This window comes from Rhinolophus hipposideros (assembly GCF_964194185.1).
Source record: "Rhinolophus hipposideros genome assembly, chromosome: 12".
NCBI lineage: Eukaryota > Metazoa > Chordata > Mammalia > Chiroptera > Rhinolophidae > Rhinolophus > Rhinolophus hipposideros.
In genome coordinates this window covers 61398175-61413402 of record NC_138058.1, presented here as the reverse complement: position 1 = coordinate 61413402, position 15228 = coordinate 61398175, and the positions used below count along the sequence as shown (strand labels likewise).

Genomic DNA, 15228 nt, shown 5'->3' with positions numbered 1-15228 from the left:
TCACAAGCCTATACACCGTGCAGACACTAATGGGCCACAGATGTATTGTTGGCCATTTCCTAGGCATATAATTTTCTTTGAGCATTTGTGTTTTATAATTACTTGGGGAAAATTTGCTGCTTTTCTTCAGACATGATGAAGAAGCTGTTTCTCAGCCTGTTAATGTCAGTGTGGTTACCTTAATCTACCAGAAGCTATAAATGTCAGTACATCGTGCTTACCTCTAAGAGCTAGCAGGGAATAGATAAGCCATTGAGGGGGTAAATTATTTTTTTAAATCAAATTCTCCATAATTAACATTGGAATAGGTAGCATGTTACCAGCAGCTTATTGTTTAACAATTGATAGATAATCAGAAAATATTTGGTGTTTTTGTAGAACTTACAAAAGACACAATTCATACATTTTTCTTTAGATGTGTTGCATATGTGTATCACATAGAATTTTGGAGGTTCACATATAAAGTTACAAGTTGTATTTACTTGGAATTTACTCCATACTATTCTACCTACTGATAGAAACTGGTTTAACATTTGAGATCTTTGGTATAATAACAGTCCAGAACTTGGCCATGGAGAAAGAAGTCAATAAAACAAGCCCCCTTAAAAACATAATTGCCCTTGCCTTTTGCATCCTAGAGAAGACATGAAGCTATCATCAGGCCTAAGGAAATCTTTGAAGTCTTTAAAAACATTAAATTTGCCAAATAAAAATGTCTGGTTATATACATCAGGTTTCCTCTTAGTTTGTAGCATATTGAAAGAAGCCAGACACTGAAACCTTGAGAAATGGTAGCAAGCTATAGGACATTGAATAAAAGCTGTCAAATTTTAATGTGTATAAGTAGTTAGAAATGCAGCTTTTTATACCCATCCCCAGGAAATATGATCACTATGGCTGCAGTAAGGCCTGGGAGACTGAATTTTCAATGAGTCCCAGGGAATTCTCTTACAGATAGTCTCTGACTGCACTCCAAAAAACACTGGTATAGATATTGTAAAACCTATAAATAAAGAGCAGTCCAAATCTCATCAGTTGATAGCACTGAGTAATAATCCATGTCCATAATTCATTCATGAGATATTTACTGAGTGCCTGCTATATGTCACTTACTGCCGTATGGGAGACAAGGAGTAAGTGAAACAAGACACCAACATTCCCCTCAAATGTCTAAGAGGATATGCAGTCACAATATGAGAATGCTGTATTTGAATCACTCGTTCTTTTATTATTCATTCAATGAACACTTAATGAGGATTGATGTATAAGCCAGGCACTTTCCTTAAATAGTATAGTCTCTGTTTAAGAAGATAATATAATACATTTTAGAATGATTTTGATGGTTAAATGGGTAGATTTCAGTTATCTAGAAGATTTACTTATGTTGGAAAACTTCCTTTCTTAAGTATTCAGATAATTGGAGCTTAAAAATTCTGATACTACCCAAATAATTGTAACTTAAAATGAGTTTTTGAATTATTAAGCGCCTTGGGCAGAGGTCACAGTGTATCTGAATTATACTTAATCCTTATATAGATAGTGTAATAAGATAAAGTTTGACATGTCACTTAAGAATGTGCACTATTTTCTTTGGACTTCTGTCTAATGAGTGAGAAACAGGCCGGTGACGTTATCGCCCTGTGCATGATCAGTGGACGTAATCTGGATTGTTTTTGAGTTCACAGTGCATTCGGTCACGCTGTCCAGAACCCGCCCGCACAGCCTGGCGTGTACAACAACATGAGCATCACCGTGTCCATGGCGGGTGGCAACTCGGATGTACAGAACATGAACCCAGTGATGGGCCAGATGCAGATGAGCTCTTTGCAGATGCCAGGAATGAACACCGTGTGCCCAGAACAGGTAAGCGGCACTGCTGGCACACTGGCTACACATATTCCACACCACGTGCTCCACACCATAACTTATTACTCCAAGGAAAATCAGGTATGTGCACGGTTATTCATCCAAAATAACCACACTTCTGGCAGATGGGTACTAGGCTTATCAGGGAGACCACATTATAAATTATATAAATGTGCTGGATACCTAAAACTAATATGAAATAATATTGAGTGTCAGCTATAATTTTAAAATATGTATATAGTCACAGGACATATAGTACAGCATAGGGGAATACAGTCAATGGTATCTTAATAATTATGTACGGTGTCAGAGGGATAGTAGACTTGTTGGAATTATCACATCATTAGGTGTGTAAATGTCTAATCATTATGTTGCTTTGTACACCTGAAACTAATAATTAAATAAATAAAATAACCACGCTTCTTTATTCTTTCCCACTATTTTGTTTTGTTTCGTTTTGTTCTGTTTTTTTGTTCTCCACCTCTCAGCACCTGCCAGGTGACCAGCCGCACTTCCCACACACCCAGCCGGGTCTCCCACCATCTTCTGATAATTACTATTCCTTAAAATATACTATAAAAATTTTGACATAACTTATATAAGATTTTAGTTTCATGAAATTCTGGTGTTTCAGATTTATTATAAAATGATACATATAATTAATACATTGGCTTAGAACTTAACCCTTTATATCCTGAACACATTTTCTTCATTTCACTCTTTCAATTCAGTACTTACTATGTACAAAGACAGCTCTGTAGGAGATGATATTAACAAGCTGGGGAGATACAACATGAACAAAGAATCAGTTGAATGATAGGACAAAACAGCTGTGTAAGCGATGGGCCTCCATAAGACCATATGTATTTTCTGTCAGATAAGGAGTATGTACAGTTAACTACTGAGAGTTTAAAGGAAAAAGGGCCCAATTCGGAAAGACTTCATGGAAAATTTCCCTAAGGAAAGAGAACAGAAAAAAACATTCAAGATTGACCTAGGCAGGAATAGAAGTTGAAACGTCTAATGAATGTTAAAGGGATATTTATATTATATTTAGAGCAGAATTTATGTGGTAAGCTTTTTAGGAGTGTTGCAGGCCATCTGAATGTTTAGAATTATTCTGGAGCCTCCTGAAGATTTTTAAGAAAAGAATGACTAAATTCAAAGTGATATTTAAGAAGATCATTGGGGTAACTCCCTGTACTTTTCTCATTATCAGCAACCACAAAGTGACTTGGCTATGATCACGTGTCCATAATTTACAGCAAGTCTTAAAAACGTGTAAACACTGATTACCTGTACTGTAGAATTCCTTTCTGATGTTAATTTTTTTTAATCCCTATTCCCCAGGTATTATAAAGTAAGTATAAGGAGGTTAGGGAAAAAATCCCAACAACTTAGTGATCTGTGTCTTCTAACAAAATAAAAGAACCAAATAGGATTGTTTCTTGTCCTTGTTATCTTGAACTTATTCACTTATTAGAATTATTTAGTATCTCCAGTAGATTAAAACAAAATAATAAAAACTGTAATGAAGTAGGTAAAAGAATATTCCATTGAAAGTATATTTCTTACATAGTAGGTTTTGCTTTTTTATGCCTTTTGACTTTCTCTGCCTTTTCATTAGAGTGGTTAGCCCATTTACATTTAGTGTGACCATTGATATGGCTATATTTAAATTCTCATTTTTTTTTGTCTTCATTTCTTGCCTCTTTTGATTTAATTAAATATTTAAATTCATTTTATATCCTTTGTTGGCTTATTAGCTACATATAATTCTGTTTTATGATTTTAGTGGTTGCTTTAGAGTTTATAGTGCACGTCTTTACCTTATCATCATGTGATAGTACATCACCTCACATATAAGAACCTCACAACAGTTTATTTCCATTTTCCCCTCCTGTGCTATTGTTGTCATACATATTATGTCTACATACCCCACAATATATTGTGAATACTTTTGCTTTACACAGTCAATTATATTTTCCAAAAATTTAAATGCGAAGTCTTTTATATTTACCTATGTAGTTGTTTCTAATGCTCTTCATTCCTAGTATGTGTAAATTCAAATTTCCGTCTGGTACTATTTTCCTTCTGCCTGAAGGTCTTCATTTAACAGTTTTTGTAGTGTTGGTCTGTAGATGATGAATTCTTTCATCTTTTATATGTGTGAAAAAGTTTTTGTTTCACCTTCATCTTTGACAGTTCTTTTTCTTGAATTCTAGGTTGGCAGTTTGAGCTTTCAGTACTTTTAAGATGTTGCTCCACTGTGGTTCTTCTGCCGAGATATCTGCTGTCATTTGATCTTTGTTCCTCTGTTCATGATTGATATTTTTCCCTCTCTGGCTGCTCTTAAGATTATTATCTTTATCACTGGTTTTATGCAGTTTGTTTATGATATGCCTTAATGCGATTTTCTTCATAGTTCTTGTGCTTGGGCTTCAGTGAGTTTCTTGACTCATGGATGTATAATTTTCATCAAATTTGGAAAAATATTGACCATTATTTCATCAAATATTTTTTCCGTTACCACCCCCTCTTCTCCTTCAGAGACTCCAATTACATATAGTAGGCCACTTGAAGTTGTCCCAACTCACAATCACAGCTCACTGATTCTGTGGGTTTACGGGGGTTTTCTTGGGGGGAGGGGCAAGGTCAACCATTTTTTTGTTTGTGTGTTTCATTTTGAATAGTTTCTAATGCTAAAGCTTCATGTTCACTGATCTTTTCTTTTGCAATGTCTGATCTGTTAATTTTATGCAGTGTATTTTCACCTCAGCCATTGCTATTTTCATCTTCAGAAGTTCAGTTTGGACCTTTTTTATATCATACATGTCTCTAACATGTTCAGTCTTCCCTCTATCTTCTTGAACATATGGAATACAGTTACTATAGTAACTATCTTAATATTCTTACCTATCAGTTCTATTATCTGCATCATTTTGGGGTTGGTTTCAATTGATTGACTTTTCTGTTCATTATGGGTCATATTTTTCTGCTACTTTGCATGCCTGGCAATTTTTATTGAATGCCAGACATGTGACTTTTACCTTGTTGATATTCCTATAAGTATTCTTGATCTTTGTTTTGGGAAATTGTTAAGTCACTTGAAAACAGTTTGATCCTTTCAGGTCTTGCTTTTTTATTTAGTGGGACCAGAGCAGTATTTAGTATAGGGTTCATTTCACCGTACTACTGAGGCAAAGCCTTTGTAATACGCTACTTGATGCTATGTGAAGTATGATGTTTTCTACTCTGGCTGGTGGGATCAGGATGTATTCCCAGCTCTGTATGATCTTTAGGAATTATTCCATGTAAATCTTGTCAGGTGAATCTTCCCTCTGCTTTGGATAGTTCCCCTGACATCCATTAGCTGATCAGTACTAAGCTGTAGATTCAAGGGGATCTGACAGCTCTATCTCTGTAGCTCTCTCACATCTGATATTCTATTCTGCCCTGTAAATTCCAGCTGCCTTCACCATCTCAGACTTCCAGCTGCATCTACTCAACTCAGGAAGCCTATCAGGCTCTGCCTGGGTTCCCTGTCCCCATACTACAGCCTGGAAGTTCTCCCTAGGCAGTAGGCTGAGGTAATCACAGGACTCTCCTCAATTATTTCCCAGCTCTTAGGGATAACTCTCTTTAATTGCCTTTGTCCAATGTCTTGACAATACCTTCATTTCATTTATTTTGTCCAATTTTTTAGTTGATTCAGGCAGAGGATAAATCTGATCCCTGTTACTGAATCTTGACTGGATATGGTAGTCTTTTGCAAATTAAATTTTGTGTGTGAATTAACTTTTTATTAAAGTATCATATGTAAAGATATACAGAAAAGTACACAACTAGATGAATTTTCACAAACTGAACACACCTTTATAACTTAGCACCCCAGAGATTTTCTTCACGCTCCCTTACACATCACTCTCCACCCCTACAGGAACCACTGCCCTGACTTCTAACAACACAGTAAATGGCTAAGTTTTTTATTTCTGCTGTCCTTCTATTACTTTTCTGTCAGTGGGATTGTTTTTTATTGAAGAATTTGGTCTTCAACTTAAGCAACTAGTTTGTAATTTGGTCTTATCTTTAATAGATAAATGATTCAGCACTGAGACACACAGGCCTCTACTGCAACCAGCTCTCATCCACTGACCTTCTCAAAACAGAAGCAGATGGAACCCAGGTCAGTAAGAAAATTCTAAGCCCAGAACCGTCAACTGCTCTCTAGAGACACAGGAAACTTTTTGTAGCATCGTAGTTAAGAGGCTGACTTAGGGTGTGAGTCCTGGCTCTGCTCTTCTCAGATGTGTCATCTTGGGCTTGTTAGAGAACTTTCCTGAGCTGCTGCATAACCAACAGAACTAACACGATCCCTGCTTATAGGATTGTTGAGAGGGTTAAATGAGATAAGCTTTCAGAAGGTTTAATCCAATGTTTAGATGAGATAAAGGGTTACAGATGGTGGCTACTGATTCTTATTTTGTAAATAAACACAGTGCTAAAACTCACACGTAATCGAAATACCTCAAAAGATATCAGTAAATTCAAATAAACAAAATGTCTGTTGTATACTCTGCCTCCTTTTAGAAGTTTGCTTCAAAACAATACAAATAGCATGGGTGAGTCCACTCTCCTATATAACCTAAATTTAGAAATTTTGGAAGTTTTAATTCACTTCAGTAACTTTATTTAGTCTTTAGTTTCTTAATAAATATTTTTTAAATATTTTAAAATATTTAAATATAGGCATTATGCTAAGGTGGCAATTCAAGGAAACATGAGACATGTTTGCACTTTAGGTGAACTGTGGGAAGAAGTTAGGAAGTGAAATTTGATTTGTGAAATGCTTATAATTCACTAGGTATTGTGCTAGGAGCTTTGCTTTATTTTCATGTAAGCCTCACTATAACGCTATAAAGGAGACAGTGTTCCTTTTTTTTCACAGATGAAGAAACAGAACCCGAGAAGATTTAGTTATACGCATAATTCACAAAGCTAGAAGGTAGCCGAGCTGAGGTTCAGACCCAGGTCTTTCTAACACCAAAGTTCATGTTCTTTCTGCTATACCACTTAGGGCCTGTTGTTTATATGCATAGACATATGCATATAAATGTTTACATGCATAGACATATGCATATAAATAGTCACATAATCAAAGAAGGCAAACTAAAGTTTTTGTTCAAGTAGCAAGAGCCATAAGCGTTAAAAGAAAGGAGAAATTGCTGAGATGGTTAGAAGAGCATTTACACAGGAGATGGTACTGAACTGGGCCTTGAAGTGTGGTTAGGAAAGCCAAGTGAAGGAGAAAGGTTTTATGGTTGTTGGAGTCTTGGGGATTGGAAGTGGAGGGCACAGAGACAGGGAAACAGTAATATCTTAGCATAGTCCTGGGAAACGAACTCACTGAAGGTAAAGGGTTTGTAAAAAGAATTCATAAGAATTAAACTGGCAGATTGGGGCAAACTTCCAGGGGCCTTGAATGCTAAACTAAGGGATTTGGATTCAGTCCTGCAGAAGAAACGTCATCCTGAAGGGGAACAGTGACCAAAGTGCTGGCCTAGGCAGAGGGGAAAGGAGGAGCCTGGGCAGCCACCTCAGGAGGAGAAAGATCAGTTAAGAGGCTGAGTCCATAGTCGGAGCATTAAGAAATAGGATCTAAGTCCTGTGAAGCTGAAGAAAGGGGATTTCGTGATGGAGACTATGAAGTCTTCATTCACTAGAAGTTTTTGAAAGTCTCACCCCTACCAAGATACATAGTAGGCAGCTCGACAAATCAGTTAAAACAACCAAGTTTTAAAGTTCCAAATCCTGGACCAGTATTTGACTTGAAGTAAAAGCTATGCTGGAAAATCTTAAGAGGTTGAGACTCAGCTCTACACCACTCTTATCACTTGGCAAATCTGAAACTTTGTTTGCATTTTCCTTTGCCTGTCTGTAAAGGTGTGGCAATATCAGAAATTCTTTGAGGTCTGGTCTAAGGCACCCCTGTTTTTAAAGTTCAAAATAGCTGAAATGTGTATTTTTTAGAGTTTGGTTTAATCTTTTCAAAATTTTTTTTTTAATTTCAATATAGACTGTCTTTTAGAAAGGCATTTTTAAAGAAACAGCATTTTCTCTCTAGTTTTCTGTTTGTTTGTTTGTTTGTTTTAATACCTTTATCAAGAATGTTTTTAAGTGTTTGGAGACAGACATCTTATGTTCTGTCCCAGAATTTCATATGTTGAAACATACCAACATGAAATTTTATGTTAATTTTTTTTTAAATCAGTCAGTGCCTAAAAACGCTGTACCCTGTTTCCCCGAAAATAAGACCTGGCCAGACGATGAGTTCTAATGTGTCTTTTGGAGCAAAAATTAACATAAGACCCGGTATTGTATTGTAGTATATTATATTATACCCAGTATTACATTATGTTATATTATATTATACCTGGTCTTATAGTAAAATATATTATAGTAAAATAAAATAGTTTGTGCTTATTGTAAGTTTCAGTGACAGAATCTTCTTTCTGTTGTAGCTCATCATGAAATCTCTGTTTGCTCCAATGTTTTTGTTTTTGCCAAACAGAAGCTGGAGAGTGAGTTAAATAGAAAAACAGAGACAGATGTACAGAAAAGGAGAAGGAAAGAATAGGGAGAGGAGGACTAGGGGAGGATTGGGGGCTAACTCTATTTGGAGAGCTGGGATGGGGTGGAAGCAAGACAGAGGAGAGAATAAGAAAAGAGAAGCAGGAAGAGGACTAGTAGAGAGATTGTTGACTGGAGGGGGGGTGTTCTAGGAAAAGTAGGAATGAGGAGTTACAGCGAGTGAAGGTGAGGGGAGCGCGCAGAGACAGCTAGAGAACAGACTCAGAGAGTTGAGGCATTTTAGGTACAAGAGAAACAGCCCCAAAGAAGAAGAAAACAAATGGTAGACTATTGAGGCAAGAAGCAAAATTTGGGAAACTGGGAAAAGAGGAAGAGGAGGAGAGGGAGACTGAGGAGAGAAGCAGTGCTAATCTCACTAGAGACTTAATGCAGACACTCAAACAGCTCAGCTCGGGATATCTGCTGTAGCTGAGAAAGAGTAGACTGGAAGCGCAGACGGATCCGAGCACCGGGGCTAGCCTGAATAGCGTTGAATGGTCGGGACATTTGACATTTGGCCAGTGAGGGTTAATGGAAAACAACTTTTCAGAAAAGCTGAGTGTAATTGGCATGAATTAGTGACGAATGGCCAAAAAAATGCATCACTAATCTAAAATACTTCGTGAACCTATTAAACATAAAGCACAAGTTTGCCAAAAGCTTGAGACACTTAGATAGATGCACTGGGATGCCTGAGAAGGCATTGTCGTTCTTGTTCTGGAACATTCACAAGTGTGATATTTTGGCCTTCATCAGTTCTACAAATGACTTTTTAATAAGACTGATTGATAAGGACTAACTTCTGGCTTTGTTTTCCCAATAGAAAATGCTAGAACTGTGCAACTGTAGACATTTTTAAGGAATACTTGCATTATTGCTGAAAGTAGTTAAAGGGAAAATTCACACTGTTCTCAGCTAGTAGCTTACTGTTACTTTTAGCTCATGTGTTTAAATAGATTGTCTCTCAGAAAAAAAGGAGTTAAATATGAAATTGTTCTGCTAATATTTGCTGTAATTCTAAAGGCAGTATGTGAAGAACCTGTGTAATAGTCCATTTAGATACTACGCAAACCTTGTGGACATCAACGTTAGTAATGCTGATGTCCTGTTACCGAGTTGTGGTGGTTTTATTTTGCTAATACTGGGTTGAAGCCCTGAATTTTCTAACATCATAAAGATCTTTTTATCCTACTAAAGTCACCCGTAGAATGCTTTTAAGCCAGTTTCCCAAGTAACTTGTATTTTTTTAAACCCACCACTGGATACTCAGACTCTGAAATTGGGCTTTTCCCAATCTTGGCAATATTAGCAATAATGCTCCCTTTCAGTATTGATGGCAACCCTGTAGGAGGCTTGACCATTCCAATTTTTATTTTATTTTTAAAGTGTGAACTTTCCAGAACCCTGAGCAAAATGAGTGCAGCGATTTTCTTTTTGTAGGACAAGAAGACAGAAGAGTTCTTCTCTGTGGTGACTACAGACTAGAGGAATGCTCTAGTGAGTTTCCACTTCAAGTAGTACCCACTCATAAGCCGGGGGGGCAGACCCTTCTGTCTAAACACATCTTTTATTTGTGTTCCAGCAGGTGCAACAGGTTCAGGTGTTTGCTGACGTCCAGTGTACAGTGAATCTGGTAGGCGGGGACCCTTACCTGAACCAGCCTGGTCCACTGGGAACACAAAAACCCACGGCAGGACCACAGACCCCCCAGGCCCAGCAGAAGAGCCTCCTTCAGCAGCTACTGACTGAATAACCACTTTTAAAGGAATGTGAAATTTAAATAATAGACATACAGAGATATACAAATATATTATATATTTTTCTGAGATTTTTGATATCTCAATCTGCAGCCATTCTTCAGGTCGTAGCATTTGGAGCAAAAAAAAAAAAAAAAAAAACAAGGAATTCACTTTTGTTGGGAGATTGAGAGATGTTTTTGTTTTTCTTTGTAAAGGCCTTGGATATTGAAAAATAACAAGGCAGAACAGTTGGACAATCTATTTCTTGAGCCAAATTTAATTATTCTTATTTTTGTAATCAGTCGTTGGCTTCTTATCTGGATGAAGGCCTTTGGAGGAGAACCAAAACGACAAGTTCCAAGGGGAAGATGAAGCTCCGCCTCCACTGGCTCAGCGCCGACCCCGCCCAGGAAGACGGGCGGCCAGGCTCTGCCTGTGCCCATCCACCAAAGGCTGTCACGTGTCTCGAAATCAACAGCCCTTCCCGACCCCAGGCAGCTTGTGTGTACAATCAGCTTCTAGCAACTCTATATTCGTTGGCTTCAAGAGAATATTTTGCCTCCACATATGTACCCTTTCTCCTTTTTTTAAAGATGGATTTAAACCAAGATGCCTCCAGGAACGAGGACGAAATGAGTCTATTCACAGAGGAATCCAAAAAATACAGTTTGGGGAAAATGCAATAATTTTTGATGAGATGGGTGAAGGACAAGAAGCAAGTTCTGTCAATTATTGTAGATACAATTTTCTGATTAAATCTGGAAAAAAGGCAGCCTGTTCTTTCTGCTTTTATTGTATTAACAGCTGAGGTAGCTAAAGTTATTTAAAATAAAATTAAATTTATGATCCAAGTAGCTTATTTTCCCCTTTAAATCTCACTGTAAATATATTTGATTTCTTGTAGAAATTTATTTCTTTCTCTTTAATTTTATGGCTTTATTATCATACTCTTGATTTTTCTATATTTGTGTGTGAAATATAACATTGATTGAATTGCAGTTACATTTGGCTAGTAATATTTCATTATTTTAACAACTGTGACGCCATGTATGGATTTTCTTTGGGGTTCAAATCAAAATGCCAACTGCCAGAAAGAGCCGTTCCAGATGAGCTAGAGTACACTGCCCTAGAGTAGCCCTGGGATCATCTAACATGAGAGCAGTGCAAGGAGCTATCGCCAGACGTGCACAGGCTACTTGTACAGAGAAAAATTAGTATCAAAGAAAATCTTCTTTTGTTTTAGATTGACTTTGGGAATTTGAATTTTCATCAGTGCAAATACAAATTGCTCTATCCTGCTCTAAGGCTAATTGGTACCATATTTTCCCTTTGTGTCTTGTCACTCTGCCACATCTTGTCTCATCCTGGCCTCTGAGTCAAGGACCCAGTGAACTGACTTTGTAGTTCAGGAAGTCCCACTGCAAGGCCAGGAAAGCTTGAGAAAGGTATTGTGGAAGAAGCAAAGGTAGACCCCCATCACTCGCCTTTACCTGCACTCCTGGGCCTGTGAATGATGACAGCACCTGACATTGTGCACCAGCTACCTCTGCTTCCATGGCAGAGAAAAGGCCATAAGAACTAACAATGGAAGAGGAGCTTGGACTCAGACATCAAGGAAGAAGCCATTTTCCCAGGTCCTCCTTTCTGCATCTCACCACCCCTAGTTACAAATAACTCCACTGAACAGCATCTATTCAGAAAGTATACCGAATCAAAAGATTGGTGGAAGGGATAGCAGCTATGAAAGAGAAATAGGACACTCAGTTACAAATATTATCTCTTAGTTTTTCAGAAATTGCATCCCTGATTTCATTCATTCCCAGCTTGACAGCCCAGCCATATTACTCTAGACCCTACTAAACTGCTCTAGGAGGTCATTTCTGTTCTGTTTGTGATATTTAGACGTACAGACTTCAGGAAGTTCACCTTTAACTTCAGCATTCCAGATGAAGTTTCCTGACTCAGTACCTTTGCATAAGGAACTAGAAAACAAAAAAGTGGTAAGGAAAATTGGAGATGCTAACATCCTCCCCCATCCCAACTGCACCTTAAAGTATGCATGTCACCTTCAAAGTTTTATAATTGCACTGTTTGTTTTATGTATGTACAGATTAAAATTATTGCTACATTTGAGGAAAATAAAATTGCTTGCTTCTATGTAATTCCTGTCATTCCACAGGAAATTCACTTTTCCAGCTACTGAATAGAATTTGTTTAACAACCTCATGGGTTGCCTCTTCATTTACAGGGATGAAATGAAGCCTACATCCTGCAGGAATTGCCAAAGCCCCAAATGGCTAACAAGTAATTAAAGGATAATAAAAGAAAGGATCCCAGAAGCCAAAGATCCTCGAAGTTACACTCATGTGATCCAGCCCCATGAAATTTAAGAAGGTCAAAGTGAAGTCATGGTAGTGGGTCTTGCAGAAATTCTGACTTGGACCGTTTGATGATTAAACACTCTGGTCCTACTGTTTCTTGACCTGTGAGATACAGGCCAGGTATCATTTCAGAGCCACAAGATACCATATTGCTCTCAATTATTGGTTTTTATATGCTAACATTATTATACAGATTACACAGGTGTTGAATCTTACTTGAGGAGGCTCCTTCAATCTGACAATGCATTTTATAACAATTAGGCCCTGTTTCTTATATGTGTGTGTTTTTTAAGGCAGTGTAAATCCACCAACACTTGGCTAAGTAGGACCAGGGTAAGGAGGGTAGGCAGGTGTGATACCAGATGGCAGGGGAGGGTGTATATCCCACACACATTTCAACACATAAATGCACACCAATTTGAAAGTTGTTTTCTGAAGTCACACTTATGGGGAACGAACCCTTTTTTCCCCAGAGTTAGGATAAGGTGAAAATGATACTTCTCTTAGAGGAGGCTACACATTGATTTGAATTCATCCTAAAGTAATGGTGGGAAGGCCATTAGAAAAACAAATAGAAAACAACTGAGGAAAAAGTGAGGTTGATATAGAGAAACTTCATCTATTTTACGGTGTTGCCTAAGATAGGTTCCGTACCTGGAAACTGTCTCCTGGGTTCTGACAAAGAAAAAGGACAATTGTCTGCTTACAAAAAAAGTTGTGCTGATTTCTCTGTTGACATTAACCGATCTTCCCAGAAGAGCAGCTCCACGTGAATAAAATGAGTAATTCAGAGCAAGCTTGATCCTTGACCATTCCTGTCCCTCTGAAAAAAGATCTTGATTTAATTAAGCCCATATATTCTTTTTATTGGAGAAAATGCCAAAGTGAGCGTTCCTCCATCCAGAACCTTTTCTGACAGCGCTAAATTAATTTTCTTTCTATGTTTTCTTTTTATTGCCACAAGAGCTCTTAACAAGATTAAAGAAAGGCAAAGCTCTGGCCTCATTCACTCATTTAACACATTTTATTGTCTTTATCCAAGGAAGTAGGGATATGGAAGGATCCAGACAGACATGGACCCTACCCATCCACAGCTTATATTCACATGGGGGCACTTAGAATTGGATTAAGTAGTTGGTATAAAGGAGAGTTAGGTGTTGCTTTGTGAGTGAGACCTTGTCTGGAAAGTCAAGGAAGGTTTCCTTAGAAGAAATGGCATTTGAAGTGAGGTTTACAGGATGATGAGGAAGTAGCCAGTGACAAGAAGTTTCTGAGGAATAGCACGGGAGAAAGCCTGGAGCCTGGAAGGAGCTCCAGGGAGCTGGTTTTTCAGATTGTTAACAGTGTTCCTGAGTTCTCGTAAATATTTTATTAGAATTATGTCAGCTGGGAGCCTGGAAAGTAATTCAAATCAGCCTTTGCTCCATGAGGAACATGGACCAGGCTTTGGGATCCTCACTTGGAATATAAAATAACCTAACAGCAGGCTGTGGAAAGAGGGATGAGAACTCAAGAGCTGAGGCGAGAGGACCCAGCCCCTTCTCTGGAGGCAGAGCCTGCCCTTTGGGGGCCTAAATGGGGATAAGCGTTGGCATAAAGTCAGCAGGGTGTCCCACTACAATTTGGGGAGAGGCATTCTGTCCCTGCACATCTAAACAGTAAATGAAAAAGTGGCTCCATGAAGCGTCAGTGTTATCCCTTAGCTGAAAAGAATTTTGGAAAATGTGGGCTCCTTGTGGGGCAGGTATAAAATGACAAACAGGATCCTTTTTATGAGACAGGAAATTTGGTTTCTTGGATCAGATCATAGAAGCATTCGCTTTTCTCTGGCTCTTGGTCCTTCTGCAGACAAAGAATCTCCTTTGCTGGAGTTTGGCTCTGGTCTAATCATTTGTGCTTCGGTTATTTGTGCAACCAACAGAACCAAGCAAGGCCCACAGGTATCCATAGCCAACCTGAGACATTGACTTGTGAAAAATACAGAATTAAGAGGAATAATTTCTATTCCATCAGGTTTTCCTCCCATTCTCATGCCTCGAGATCCTAAGGTACAGAATGAAACAAACCTTAGACCAAGGGTTTTGGCGTTTCTTCCATTTGTGGTCATCTATCGCAGTACAGACACTGTGGCAGGCATTGTGGGAAGTACAGACATGCTTTCCTGGAGCTGCTTCCTTCCTGCTATTGGAGAGTCTACATCAGTTAAATACTTTCCAGGCAACATGCTAGGCTCATACTCGTGCTAATGGTTTCTTAGTTTGTACAGTACTTTCACAGACGATGTGTCATTTGATCTTCAAAATCCTCTGAAGCAATTAGAATAGGTCGTAGCCTTATTTTACATCTGGTGAAACAAGCTCATATTTTTGGTCAGGTAGCTAGGAAGTGCCAAACCCAAGAGTCGATCATTGGGCTTTGGGATGAAACCTGCCATTGTTTCTAACGAGCAATACAATGATTACAGATAAAGGCACCATCAGACAATGACACAAAAACTGGGAATCCTGATGAATTAAAAACTATTCTCAAGTTCCTTAGAAGTTTGTCGGGGTTTCCATTTTGAAAGTCAACTGGGCACTAACTGAGTTACAGTACTGATTTTTTTTTCATAT

At 38.1% G+C, this 15228-nt stretch overlaps 1 protein-coding gene across 7 annotated transcripts in view; it reads left to right on the top strand.

The window, feature by feature from the left end:
• The window catches only part of NCOA1 (nuclear receptor coactivator 1), a 199994-nt gene extending 187533 nt beyond the window's left edge, over nucleotides 1-12461 (top strand). For 3 of the 7 annotated variants that reach the window (XM_081068631.1, XM_081068632.1, XM_081068633.1), the window contains exons 20-22: nucleotides 1686-1863; nucleotides 5963-6052; nucleotides 10079-12461. In XM_081068631.1, coding sequence (XP_080924757.1) covers nucleotides 1686-1863; nucleotides 5963-6052; nucleotides 10079-10249 — 439 coding nt within the window. In that variant the 3' untranslated portion in view covers nucleotides 10250-12461. Of the gene's footprint in view, nucleotides 1-1685; nucleotides 1864-5962; nucleotides 6053-9936; nucleotides 9994-10078 lie in introns of all 7 variants that reach the window. The other 4 variants (XM_081068636.1, XM_081068637.1, XM_081068635.1 and 1 more) reach the window with 3 other exon arrangements.
• Nucleotides 12462-15228: the final 2767 nt, after the last annotated feature.